Below are 14,189 nucleotides of genomic sequence, written 5' to 3' on the forward strand. Positions count from 1 at the left end.
ATTTTATTGCTTGCCTGCATCAGCTCAGCCTGCTCTCTGCAGATGTGTTTGGAAACATCACTGACGGCGCTGTGGCACATAAGTTGTTCTTTGGATAGAGGATAGAAGGAACCGGGTATCCTGTGGCCCCGCAGAGCCGTCCTAGTCCAGTTAGGACGCTGCTCGTTGATCCACTGACAGCAGCTATAATGTGTGAGACCAGGCGTTCTGTCATTGTCCTGTATTCCACCTGAGAATGTAAGACACATTAGGAGACTAAAGCAACCTGGGAGTTATAATCACTTGTGCATGCTTCGCACCATCAGCCAAAGCAACGACAATAAAGAAACTAATGAAGTCAGTACTAAAGTTGCATTGTACAGTGCAATAAATGTGCCGCTTTAGCAATGCTGTAATAACTTCATTTTGTTCTTGCACAAAGCCTGAGATACAATCATAGACTGTTAAAATAAGTTATATGACTTTCATTCATTCATTCATTTTCTACCGCTTTTCCTCACGAGGGTCGGGGGTGCTGGAGCCTATCCCAGCTGTCTTCGGGCGAGAGGCGGGGTACACCCTGGACTGGTGGCCAGCCAATCACAGGGCACATATAAACAAACAACCATTCACACTCACATTCATACCTATGGACAATTTGGAGTCGCCAATTAACCTAGCGTGTTTTTGGAATGTGGGAGGAAACCGGAGTACCCGGAGAAAACCCACGCATGCACGGGGAGAACATGCAAACTCCACACAGAGATGGCTGAGGGTGGAATTGAACCCTGGTCTCCTAGCTGTGAGGTCTGTGCACTAACCACTAGACCCCCGTACAGCCATTTCAATTCAACGTATTATATTTAAACTATTCATATTCATTCATCAAAGTGAACACTGCACCACTGTGCAGCCCTTATATGACTTTTTACTGTTGAATAACAATGTGAGGGGCTGCATGGTGGGCGAGTGGTTATCGCGCAGACCTCACAGCTAAGGGGACCCGAGTTCAATCCCACCCTCGACCATCTCTGTGTGGAGTTTGCATGTTCTCCCCGTGCATGCGTGGGTTTTCTCCGGGTACTCCGGTTTCCTCCCACATTCCAAAAACATGCTAGGTTAATTGGCGACTCCAAATTGTCCATAGGTATGAATGTGAGTGTGAATGGTTGTTTGTCTATATGTGCCCAGTGATTGGCTGGCGACCAGTCCAGGGTGTATGTGAATAATGCTTGGGACAAAAACTGATATATGAAGACAAAAAAATAGATACCTAAAAAGTCACCGACAACAGGAGATGGACAGCTGAGGTCAGGTTTTTTGTCTTGACAACCAAGACTGCTGATGCTGACCTCCAGGAAAAATCCACAAGTGTCACACATCTACAAGAGAGAACATGAGAAGTTTTACGAACTTTGTCTTTTCATCAGTTTCCATCAGATTTACAAAGTGAGGGACTTGAACAGAAGCCCCAAAACATGACATCAGCATGGACCACTGTTTATTATTTGGATGGCCACCTGGTATATAGAGTCAGCAACATTCTGAAGTGCCTGACTGACGGTTTCTTGGAAGAGATGTAAAGGTGGGTTGAGAGACAGCTGACTGTCATCACCGAAACACAAGTCAGTTTGGAAAAGGCATCCATCCGGAGATGTTTCCCTCTGAGAAATACAAAAAAACATTCCTTCAACATTATTCTGTCATATTGCTAAGAACCAACTCTCACTGTTCACCTTCAGAACACAGAGGAAAGACGTTGTGTTATGTAGGATGATGGTAATGAGACTCTGCACGATGATTTGATCGATGAGGGTGGCAAAGTTCCCCAGCTTCTGCATGATGCTCTCGGCACGTGCAAACTCCTTCTGCAGCTCGTGCAGGTGAGCCTGATGCAGGTGAATGGGTTTGCAGCAATGGCGTTGCTTGTCTGCGTACTCCAGGTGCAGCTGTAGCTCCTGCAGGACCTTGAAACTCTCCTCTTTGGCCTGGAGGAAACATTTGAAACAACATATGCAAGAATTTGATAGACTCCAGCCATCATGTATTCTTTCCACTCTGCTTTACACAGGCTTGAGAGTTTAAGAAAACTACCTTACTAAGAATGGCAACCCGATACTGTGATAACCTCCTCAGGTTGCGCAGAACGTCTTGCATACTGGTGTGCAGTCCTTTCTGAAATTCCAGCAATGTGTACGTTTTTGACACATCCAGAGGTAGTAGGTGAGTCCCTTTGAGATCCTCTAAGGTTCTGTCGAAAAGTATTTGAACATTATTATATTAGAGTGATATGAACATCGTGTGTACTATTCAGGTGCTCTGTAGCTGGGGCTTTCAAAGTGTGTGGCAAACACTTAAAGGGAGGTGGAAAAGCTTGAGAAAAATCAAGAAAATATTTTAGGGATGTCTGATACCGGTCGGTATTGGGCTAAATTTAGATATCAGTCCAAATTTGTCACGTTCATGCATGGCGTGCTGAATGAGCCCAGGTTATAATTTCACTGATTGCATGAATCCATAATGTCATACTTTACATTGTATTGTATTGTACTTAGGCCTCACAGCCTTTACGGGAAAAGTATTCATTTTGTTTTAAAACGAGAGTAACACTTATACTAAGACTTACTTGGATAAAAGAAGGAGGCCATTTCTGTACTGGGGGATGTTTGTAAGCAGTAATCCCTGCACTTTCTCAAAATTTCGATTAAAAACAGTCTCACGGACATTTTTATACCATCTAGTAACACAAGGAAAATGGGAAACAAATCAATATTGTATAACCTTACTGGCCACAATTAGATATATCATATCATATCTCATCGAAAGTATCACCTACCGAGTGAACGCATTTCTCAATTTAAATGCCCTAAAAAAGGGGAATGCCTGCAATGCGGCCCACAGCACCGACTCCCTGTACCACTCTTCCAAAGTAATGAGTCCACCGTAACCTTTCTGTGTCACGTGCAGCACCGTGCTGGCGGTGAAGACGTAGTGCTCGGGACCGGCCTCGCTAGCTGGGACCACTTGCAGATCATAGGGTCTACAAAAGAAAGCAGCGCAAAAAAACAAAAACACATTCAATACTGCTAAATTGGCCCGTTTGCTGTTTATGTGTACCTGTATGTGTCACTCTCTGGTTCCTTCAAATAGAACAGCTTCAGCTCTCCAAAATCTCTATTCTTGACAAACATTTGAACGATCTCCATGCCAGTGACAGGAACCTTCTCAACCAGGGTAGCCTTTTTACTTCGATCTTTTAAATCATCTGTCTCTGTAAAACTGAAACAATCATCATTCTTTAGTCAGTCAGCTCTTACAGGCTAGTTGAATCGGAGCCAAGCGGGGAATCAACCCAACAGAACCAGCACATGAAGCCACACTGAAAACTGATGCCCTATGTGGCAGTTAAAGTTCACTTTGTAATGTACATTACTGCCCCCTACAGGAGTGGTGTGGAACTGTATATTACACAGCAGATGGACTGGGCTCCACTGCATGGAACTCTCGCCTAGCAATTATTATTTACCGTATTTTCCAGACAATAAGTCACACTTTTTTTATAGGTTGGCTGTTCCTGCGACTTATACTCCTGATAAATGAAAAAAACTGTTTATGTTACATAAACCCTGGACACCTTTTATGTTCATGTTTATTTTTTGTGTAGCTGAATAACCATTGTGTTAGCATATCTTACACCTATTCAGCCTGTTCTCTATTCTTTTATTGTTAGAACTTGCCTTCCAAGAGGATGTAATGTCTGTTTTGGTCAAGTAGTTTGGAAAATAAATTACCCGCAAAAAATTCGACTTATACTCCAGTGCGATTTATGTATGTTTTTTTCTAGCTAATTATGCATTTTTGGCCTAGTGCGACTTAAACTCCGGAGCGACTTATAGTCCAGAAAATACGGTATATATATTTTTTATAACTTCTTTATTGCATGTATTAATGTACATTAATTGCTATTTGAATGCAGTAAATATGCCTTTTAAATCATAAAGAAGGGCAACATGAATAATTTCAAGTCCATGATATTATTCAAAGTACCTCTCTACTGCCGCATCGGCTGTCGTGACAGGGATGTCAGCACATGATAAAGAGGACTTGGGTCTGGCTTTTTCTGTCCATTTTATCGCAAAGATTCCTTTCCGCGATGCTGCGAGACGAGGGCTGCCGGAGGATATACTTGGAACGATAAAAGGAAGATTGAGCAAATCTCTTCTTGCAACTCGTGTGTCGTCTTTTTCTGTAAAACTGAAACAAATAACGGTGAACGGTAATGACGCTGTGAATGTATGCGAAAACACGCCTGGTGTTACCTACCATCGTGCTGCCGCTTCATCATCAACAGTCGCAGCAGGGATGTCCGTGCATGATGCAGAGGCGTTCCTTGGTGGTTTGTCTGTCCATTTCGGCTCTGGGATGATGTTCAGTGATCCAACTCTCGCCACAGAATGAGGACTTTCAGATGGCACGATGGCGGGAAGACTGAATAACTGGCGTATTGTGACTCTGGAGTCATCTTTCTCTGTAAAACTGAAGCGGTGATAAAAAATACACATGAGGTACAATTTTCTAAATCAGACATGTATACTATTAGACACATTATACCTCCGTGCTACTGCTGTTATGTCATCAGGATTGTCCGTGCATGATTGCACAGAGGCTCTTGATCGAAGCCTTTCAATCCATTTTGTCTCTGTGAGGACTTTCGCTGATTCTGCTGGAGCCACAAGACCAGTCGTGTCAGACTGGACGTCAAAAACAATGGTGGCGGGATCAAAAAGGTTCTTGCGCAGCGAGGATGCCGAGAGGCAATACGGCACGGGCCACAATGGCGGTAAAGTGGCTTTACTGCTCGCATCGACAGGGGAGGGGTCTTTTTTTTTTGCCTTACAGGTTGGCTTTCCAAAGTCTGCTGTGCGTCTCAGAGGTTCCATGGTGGGACCTTAGCTGGGAAGTGGCAGCAAACATGCTGCAGTGATATTGTCAGCAAAACTTCCAAAATATGTCTTGATGGTGTTGAATAGGCATTTTCCCTGAAAATTCTGAAGGAAAAACAAATTAGTAATTAGCGTAAGTGCCCATCATTAGCAATACCTTATGGTGTTAGACCCAGTATATTAAGACCAAATTGTATTTATACATTAATAGCTTATGTTACCTTATAAATGTTGCATAAAGTGGAATAAAATTGAAGACAAATCATTCATTAAATCATTTAGTCATCTCTCTCCAATACATACAGTATATGTAATATGACAGTCAATTAAACCTTGATAATATACAGTTTGGTTAATGTAGGCCAAACTTCACATAATCACTTATACATGAATTATCTTGTACTGGTGACGCTACATTTATTTACATTTAACATTTATTTCAGTAAAATGCTGAGATTTATAAGCTCGCAGAGACCTTAAGCGAGTATGACACAAAAGGTACTAAATAACTCTTTAACGTTGAAAATGTTTAAAAGCTAAACTAGCTAAAGCTTGTTGGGTAGCCATGCTAGCTAATGCGTTGCCTTATGACGTCACTACTAGAGCAAGCAATTAATATAATAAAGCACAACTTACCGGCTTTAATAACAGCTGTTTATTTATATCCGGCGACGTGATTCAAATGAGCGAAATTCGTCTTTTGGGTGTTATTAAATGTGTGTATACGTCACGAAAGCGTCCTCGCTGCTGAAGGAAAAGTTGAAGCACTTTTTTTCTTACCTGCTCTGCGGTTGCCACGGCAACACGCACAACTTGCAATTCCGTAGGTGACCATGAACGTCACTTTGTGACGCTATGAGCTTTGCGCTTGAAGTGTATAAAGTTGTACTGGATTCTTATTTGGATGTATAACGGGACAGAAGAAGACAGAAAGCCGACAAAGAGGACAAAAATCAAAGTAAGTCAAACCAATTAAGTGATTTACTTGCCGTTTGTTCTTTTATAGAAGGCATTGCACCAATGTGTTTGTATTTTTAGTTTCGTTTTTGTTTTAGTATGTAAAAATCTAACCATTAACAAGACAGATTACAGAGCAATATATGGCTGTTGACGACCACAATGTATACCACAAGGCATCTACTGGGTTTTCATGCATTCAAATAATAAATGGATGAAAGCCCAAGAGTCTAGAGTTTGTATATTGTTGTTTGAATTGTTTGTATATTGCTAAACCAATTGACCAATTGAGGCCAAGTTAGTTGTCCATAATTCCCATTGTCAACCCTTGGGGGAACTTAAGGTACCAAACATGCACTGGATGTCCTGCTTATTTGCTTATTTTCATTGTCAATACTGTATATTGCTATAGAAGTAGTTTTTCTTGTGGTATTATGTTTTTTTCAAATGTCTTGAACCCCTCTATTGCAGTGTATTACCGAATTGTATACACTCTATACTCTCAGGACAAATTTCTTCCTCTGACTCGCATTGTAACATTATATATGAGTATATTCTTTATTGATTCAAGAGTGGAAAAAAATATTTAACACATGTGTAAACTTTGATTAACTCCAAAAACATAATAATGCATCCAAATCTATGGTACTATGGTACACATAATGTCAATGTATGGTCATATCACCTCGTACTTTGGTACGGGACAAAAAATTAAAAAATTCAAAATTCAAAAAATAAAATAAAATAAAAAAACTGTATTATGGAAAGCAGGAAGTGAACAAATGTAACAGTTACTGATTGTAAAAGTACCAGATGGAGGGGTAGGATTTAATAAGCTTTGCTTCTTCCTACTCCTTTTGGACATGTGGAACTGTGAACTGATTATGTGATGCATTCAATTGTAATCTGATGCATGTTCAAATGAAATAAAACCATTACCATTACCAAATCCAGATTATTGACCAAGTCAAGGCTATATTAATCTCAACCCAAATAATCTACTTTGTGCCTAATTTTTTGGCATATTACTTACTCATGAGGAAGTCCAGTATGACCATATCCATGAAATCCACCAGTCTGGTGCCCTTGTTGTATGGTGCTGTTTGTTTAATGGTGGAACAATAATCTGCGTCTGTCTCCCATCTGCAAAGTACACAAGTATTTATTGTGACCCGATGTTATTGTGTATATCAAACAACAATCCAGCCACTCACTTTGCCAGCTTGCTGCGGCTGTAGGAGCGTCTCCAGGGGGACCTCCAGCTCCTCCGGGTGGCAAGGGACAGGTCGGGTAGCATGAGGGCCAAGGAGGCCTCCAGGTTCGTTGGCTGGCCACATATGGCGTGCTCTGTTGAACAGTAGTAGGAGCACTGGCCGTAGAAGCACACGTTCCCCACTAGGGGGGGCCGCAAACGCACACAGATGAGAGATGTGCTGGATGAAAATGCAAAATATGCAATCTATATCACTGAGCTTGGATTTTTTTTCACAGTCTTGGTGTGGTAGAAGCTAGCGCCAAAAATCTTTGGAGTCGAATGGGGCATTAACTCGCAATTAATAATGTTACCTCTGGGAAAAGTTCCCAAAATTTAATCCAAAATGACGGAACAATGAACATTTCCCTGCCCACACCACAACTTCATTTTGATATTTCTAAATGATCGCATTTTGCTTTGTTATTTTTCCTCAATCTTAATGCATGCACAAGCTCACTTTGACCCAGGGGTGACGGCAGAGTAAAATAAATGTATTATTATTCATTTTTGAAAAGTTTTTTCATTTGGTTAGGCCAGGGGTGGGCAAATATTTTGACTTGTGGGCTGCATTGAATTAACAAAATTGTCCGGGGGGCAGGACATATATTTAACACACACACACTATTTTATGCTTATAATTTTCCTTGAGGGGCGGCACGGCGGTCTAGTGGTTAGCGCGCAGACCTCACAGCTAGGATTCGATTCCACCCTCGGCCATCTCTGTGTGGAGTTTGCATGTTCTCCCCGTGCATGCGTGGGCTTTCTCCGGGTACTCCCACATTCCAAAAACATGCTAGGTTAATTAGCGACTCCAAATTGTGAGTGTGAATGTTTGTTTGTCTATGTGTGCCCTGTGATTGGCTGGCGACCAGGCCGGGGTGTACCCCGCCTCTCGCCCGAAGACAGCTGGGATAGGCTCCAGCACCCCCAGCGACCCCCGTGAGGAAAAAGCGGTAGAAAATGAATGAATGAAGACATCCGACTTGTAAGTCATGTGCCAGTTTGAATGTTTAAAGTTGAAATACTTAGAAAGCAACTGGAGGGCCGGATTCAAACACTTGGCGGGCTGCATGAGGCCCCCGGGGCGTAGTTTGCCCACCCCCGGGCTAGGCTCTTCCCAAACAAAGACTGATACTGGGCAGCTTACTTACTACCGCACAATGTTAAATGCAAAAAAATAAGAACTACCGGGGGAGTTAAAAAACGTCCGAGCCAGCTTGTGATCAGTGGTGATGTCTTTGATCTCTTTGACCACGTCCACTTGCCTCCCGACGACAGGAGGAACTCTCCTGTAACCCAAAATCCTACAGGGAATAGAAAAGGGTGAGATGAAGTGACAGAATGAGCACGCAAGAAAAGAAGGGGAGTCATGACGAAATGACAGCCGGGTGTTATGTAACTGTGCAATTGTCATTTCCATGCACAAGTGAGTGACTTACCTGTCCAAGTGAAAGGCTGCAATTTCAGCATTGTGTCGCTCAAAGTCAGAGAAGTAGTAGAGGTTGTAGTCTGTTTCCTCATCTCTCTGCTGCCTGCAAGCACAGAGAAGATATTTACTTCAAAGAGGATTTCCGAGGGATTTCTTTCTATAGGCAAAGGTAGTGAAGTATTTTTGGCCCTGTAGTTGGCATTTTTACTTTGATCGTTTTGTATGGGTTAGTTCAGTGGTTCGCAAACTCTGCACTGCACCATATTTCAGTTAATTAGTCTGCCAATATATTATTTACTACCAATAATGCACTTTTTTCATCTTTACCAGCAGCATTTTTACTGTTGGCTTTAGTTTAGGCTACAAGAGAGGAGAAATATGATCTCAGGGAAGAACTAAATTTGAAACACTTATATGCTAGGACTACGTTAAAAAGCCATAGCATTTCAGTATGTGGAATCAAACTATGGAATGGATTGAGTAAGGACCTCAAACAATGCACAACGATGAGCCAATTCAAGAAACAATACAAGCAGTTGATGTTTGCTAAATACAAGGATGAAGAGTCTTGAACCAGTCATGATGTGCTATATATATCACTATATTGATGGTTACTATGGTACCCATTATGGCATTGGATGGTCATATCACCTCGTACTTTGGTACGTGACAAAAATAAAATAAAATAAAAAAAAACTAAACTATATTAGGAAAGCAGGAAGTGAACAAATGTAAATTATGTGATGAAAAAAAGTCAAAATTACAAGATTAAGTGATAGGAAAGTTATAATTTTTAGATACAAACTGCGAGTGTGCCGTCTTTGTCACATGCATATAATTATGACTTTGCTATGACTTTTTATCTAGTCAATAGCTAGTTTTAATATCATTCTAATAATCAGTTTGATTGTGACATTTTTATGGCACCCCCGGAGGTTATGGTGCTTTTAGCATTTGCCTGTATTGCCGAAGGGTCCAGCCGCCTCCGGTTGGAAAACACTGCTTTACAAAACAAATGTAAAGTCGTGCAAAAAATAAGTAATGGAAGATGTAAATCTATTGTGCAAGAACTCAGTCAGTGGGCATACATATTTTCTTTGGTTTTTATGCCGTTTTTTATAACATTTATTATTTTTACTGATGACTATTTGCTTGCAAACTGCATGTCTCTTTACATTTATGTGACAATTTAAAACGACCTTCACATTATGCCGCCTCAATTCATCATTACAGCTGAGTGTTATTTTCAAGTGATATTCGTTTCACGCTTAGACAGGTCTGTTGAGATGCCCTGAAACTGTATGGATTTTGAACATCATTTTTTCATAAGGTTATTTTCATATGTCAAATCTCCCATTTTCCAGAATAAACATACTTCATGGGTTTGAACATCGCCTGCCCGTAGTTTGGGAATGACATCACCAGCTTCAGCTGTGTACCTCCACTCTTTTGCACTGGAAAAAAACAAGGAGTGTTGTTACTAAAATAGACAAAAAAAAAAAACACTCAATACAACACCCTGCAAGGCCCAATGTGAAAGATGCGTGCGTCATCCCCATGATCTGACTCACACCTTGTTAACCTAACCTACATAATGATCAGATTTCTAAGCTGTGACTCATACCTTCCTATCCTTGAATGATTTGTCTGACACCTTGCTAACCTGAACGGATCATATTTGAAAGGTCTGATTCAAACATTGCCAACATGACATATAAATATTTGACCTGATATGTCACAGACCGATAGTCAGTCAGTCAGTTCTTTACAAGTGTGGTGCTCAAAGGTAGATGCTGGATTTGACCATGCTCTTCCCAGTCTACCCAGTTCTTGTTGTCTTCTTCCTGGTCTTGTCCTTGTGAGATTTGTTGGATTGTGCAATTGATCGTTTTATAACCACCTTATGACGCCATGTTAAGAGATGCATTTTGGTACCATGTCAGTCTGAAAACTTGATATCAGTTTCAGTCTATCCATCCATGGTCCAGTGTTCCATGACCAGGACGAAAAACCGCATTGGACCTCTTGTAACAGAGGTTCGACCAACAGTCGTACCCTTCTCTCCAGCACCCTGGAATAGACTTTCCCAGGGAGGCTGAGGAGTGTGATCCCCCTATAGTTGGAACACACTCTCCGGTGGGGACCACCACCCCAGTCTGCCAATCCAAAAGGTACTGTTGCCGACTTCCACGCAATGTTGAAGAGACATGCCAGCCAAGACAGTCCCTCAACATCCAGAGCCTTGAGGAATTCTGGGCGGAACTCGTATTCGTCCACCCCCGGAGCTTTGCCACTGAGGAGCGTTTTAACCACCCCAGATACCTCAGCCACGGTGATGGCACTGTCCACGTATGTGTCCTCAGACTCTGCTTCCTCTATGGAAGGTATGTCAGTGGGATTGAGAAGGGCCTCAAAGTATTCCTTCCACCATCCGACTACGTATTTTAAGTCTAACTCAGGGGTGGGCAAACTACGGCCCGCGGGCCACATCCGGCCCGCCAAGTGTTTGAATACGGCCCGTCCGTTCTTTCCAAAGTATTTCATTTAAACTCAACATACGAACTGGCATCATGGCTTGAGCCAACCTTTTGATGGTTTTATCAATTTTGTTATTTGATGTGGTCTGTTGTTTACATAGTGCTCCTGAAAAAAGGGACACAAGCATAATGATGATAATAATAATAATAAATTTTAAAATATTTAAATATAAAATATTAAAATATAAATATTTAAATATAAAATATTAAAATATAAATATTTAAATATAAAATATTTAAATATAAATATAAAATAATAAATAATAGCAGATTGCATGTTACGTGTAAAATATATAGACTGCCCCCCCCCCCCCCCCCCGTTTTGTTAAATCAATGCGGCCCGCGAGTCAAAAAGTTTGCCCACCCCTGGTCTAACTAACCCAATAAACATCCTGATGCAAGTTAGCTTCCAATCCAACCAAGGGGTATTGAAATGACTGACAGTTGGGTTTGGATATACTAGCACCCTTGACAATGAAAATGATGCACATGCTGAAGCCCCTTGACATTAGCAGCAAACATAAGAGAGGAATCTGCATTTGAAAGTGTCACTCCTAAACCGCGAGTGTCAGCTATTCTATACAACCGAGCTCTCCCGCAGCACTCGAACACCCTTGACCTCCACAGTGCTGGCTGTGGTAGCTCATTTGAATAAAAAGAGACTTTTGAGTGACCAAGTCATCCTGTTGCCCCCTTTCACTTGAGAGCCTCTAGTATAGAGCCTTTTGTCACACCTGCACTAACGATGTGGTGAGTGGCGAGCTGTTGGATCACAGAGTCCATGTTGGGGTCCTTATGGGGGTAGAGTTGCCAGCGTGATATGCCGAGGTGAAAGCGCAGCCAGGGGGGGTGGGTGTTGCTGCTGCTGTTCCAGTGGACATTGTCGTAGCCTTCCTCACTCGCACTTGCCCTGCAAATATAAGAGTGATGCAAAGTAGATTCGCCACTCATATAGGTTGAGACCAGTGTGTCTCAACTGGTTTGGCTGCGGGACCCATCATCACCCCGAAATTTTCAACTCCTACTTCAATTATATTTATATTTAAGCGATCAGTTTGAGAGATGCCGTCATCCCTAGTCTTTACATTATTATACAAGGCATTATTTGTTTTAAATTACTTTTATAACAGCATCATCGAGTAGGGTAAACCTGTCTATTATCACATACTACAGTATTAATTGGCCCTGTACCCTAGAAACCGCCCATGAATGATACGGGAAAAGGCCGAAATGATACTGTGTCAAAGCCCAGGGCAGTGATACTGATAAAATATAGAATTTAACCATGTCCAGTATCAGCCCCCGTAGCTGTCCACTCGTGAAACAACCAATCAGAGAACAGCGCACAAGCGTTTGTTTTGCTGCCGTCTGTGCTCTGTCAACATGTCAGCGGTTGACACTCCCGGCGAAAGACAAATAGGGAAAATAGCAAACAGAATATTAGAAATGGAACGTTTTATCACCATTAATGAGGAGGACACTCTTGAAATGATCGAAAAAACTAAAAATGCAAATACAAGTCGGAAAACCAAGGGCGACTGCAACTGCAAGAACGAACAAAGACGAGTAGAAAGTATTCCCCCGCCTGAGTTAGACAAATACGTGTCTATGTTTATTGTAACGTCGTTGCCGACGCTATGGAAAGGACACGACTGTGATCGCTAACAAGCTTTTATTACACAACAATACTGGCTACTGTCGGCCGTAACCACGCCGTTGCAACCACCGCCAGCAACACAACAGTGCTTCCTCAACACGACACGCCCCCACCCCTGGTGCATTCACAGTCAGACACTCAAGAGCACAACATGTCAACATGAACACGTCAGGGTCGCTACATTATTTTATCAATCAGAAAAGAAAATGAGGATGAATACGAGCCTGATTCTCTAAAATCTGGCACGTTACATGATGGAAAAACGAAAGTACGTGATAATAAGCTCATGATTAAATAGTATGTGATAATAAGATCATCACATGGTTTGTCTGGTATCAGGCCCAGTATCATGCCCCCGCGTGCTAGATACTGACTTTGGGGCATGATACCTGGGCTGATACCAGACAAACCATGTGATGATCTTATTATGACATACTATTTAATATCAACTGGTTTGGCTGTGGGACCCATCATCACCCCGAAATTTTCAATTCCTACATCAAATATTTATATTTAAGCGAACAGTTTGAGACATGCCGTCATCCCTAGTTATTACATTATTATACAATGCATTATTTGAGCTAAATTACTTTTATAACAGTACATCAGTACTGTAGGGTAAACCTGTCTAATCCCAGCTCATGTTCTTTATTAGTGGGTGAACAGCCCAACACATGGTGAATTCTGTTTCACAATGATAGGAAGAGCCGAGGCTCAAAAAGCAATCTCGCTATAAATGCCAAGGTTGCTATATATTGCAAGTCTAAATACAAAAACAGGAGAGGAGAGAAGCAAATAGAGTGAAGTGGAAGAAAAAAAGAATAGAGAAGTAGATAAATGGAGAGAGGTCAAATAACTTGAGGATATGTAACTGGACCTATTCGAATGGATAGCCCTGCTCTAGACTTCAAATGTAAGACATTGTTTTCTTAGGAACAAATACGGTCTTAGGCTGTATGGCGGATGAGTGGTTAGCATGCAGACCTCACAGCTAGGAGAACCGAGTTCAATCCCACCCTTGGTTTGCATGTTCTCCCCGTGCATGCATACACATTCCAAAAACATGCTAGGTTAATTAGCGACTCCAAATTGTCTATATGTGCCCTGTGATTGGCTGGTAACCAGTAAAGGGGTGTACCCCGCCTCTCGCCCAAAGACAGCTGGGATAGGCTCCAGCACCCCCGCGACCCTCGTGAGGATAAGCGGTAGAAAATGAATGAATGAATGAATAATACGGTCTTAGGCTGCACGGCGGCCAAGTGGTTAGCACGCAGACCTCACAGCTAGGAGACCCGAGTTCAATCCCATCCTCGGCCATCTCTGTGTGGAGTTTGCATGTTCTCCCCGTGCATGCGTGGGTTTTATCCAGGTATTCCGGTTTCCTCCCACATTCCAAAAACATGCTAGGTTAATTAGCGACTCCAAATTGTCC

General features: G+C 42.0%; 2 protein-coding genes across 8 annotated transcripts in view; both read right to left on the reverse strand.

Annotated features, from left to right (window-relative positions):
• The window catches only part of LOC131138559 (dynein heavy chain domain-containing protein 1-like), a 29,192-nt gene extending 23,349 nt beyond the window's left edge, over positions 1–5,843 (reverse strand). For 4 of the 7 annotated variants that reach the window (XR_009132112.1, XM_058087617.1, XM_058087591.1 and 1 more), the window contains exons 1-12: positions 5,559–5,843; positions 4,591–5,027; positions 4,303–4,515; positions 4,027–4,233; positions 3,097–3,258; positions 2,816–3,019; positions 2,606–2,716; positions 2,074–2,230; positions 1,716–1,967; positions 1,500–1,643; positions 1,253–1,361; positions 15–229 (exon numbers count right to left, since the gene is read on the reverse strand). Coding sequence is in view for 6 of the 7 variants with exons in the window: in XM_058087617.1 (XP_057943600.1) it covers positions 15–229; positions 1,253–1,361; positions 1,500–1,643; positions 1,716–1,967; positions 2,074–2,230; positions 2,606–2,716; positions 2,816–3,019; positions 3,097–3,258; positions 4,027–4,233; positions 4,303–4,515; positions 4,591–4,919 (2,103 nt within the window). In the remaining variant the exon portion in view is untranslated. The remainder of the gene's footprint in view (positions 1–14; positions 230–1,252; positions 1,362–1,499; positions 1,644–1,715; positions 1,968–2,073; positions 2,231–2,605; positions 2,717–2,815; positions 3,020–3,096; positions 3,259–4,026; positions 4,234–4,302; positions 4,516–4,590; positions 5,028–5,558) is intronic. The other 3 variants (XM_058087582.1, XM_058087608.1, XM_058087599.1) reach the window with 3 other exon arrangements.
• Positions 1–14,189, reverse strand: part of LOC131138586 (extracellular serine/threonine protein kinase FAM20C-like) — a 42,129-nt gene that overhangs the window by 26,891 nt on the left and 1,049 nt on the right. The window contains exons 2-7 of the mRNA XM_058087632.1: positions 11,835–12,010; positions 9,939–10,017; positions 8,574–8,666; positions 8,323–8,438; positions 7,094–7,274; positions 6,913–7,022 (exon numbers count right to left, since the gene is read on the reverse strand). Of these exons, the coding sequence (XP_057943615.1) occupies positions 6,913–7,022; positions 7,094–7,274; positions 8,323–8,438; positions 8,574–8,666; positions 9,939–10,017; positions 11,835–12,010 (755 nt within the window). The remainder of the gene's footprint in view (positions 1–6,912; positions 7,023–7,093; positions 7,275–8,322; positions 8,439–8,573; positions 8,667–9,938; positions 10,018–11,834; positions 12,011–14,189) is intronic.

This window comes from Doryrhamphus excisus, chromosome 1 (assembly GCF_030265055.1).
Source record: "Doryrhamphus excisus isolate RoL2022-K1 chromosome 1, RoL_Dexc_1.0, whole genome shotgun sequence".
NCBI classification, from domain to species: Eukaryota; Metazoa; Chordata; class Actinopteri; order Syngnathiformes; family Syngnathidae; genus Doryrhamphus; species Doryrhamphus excisus.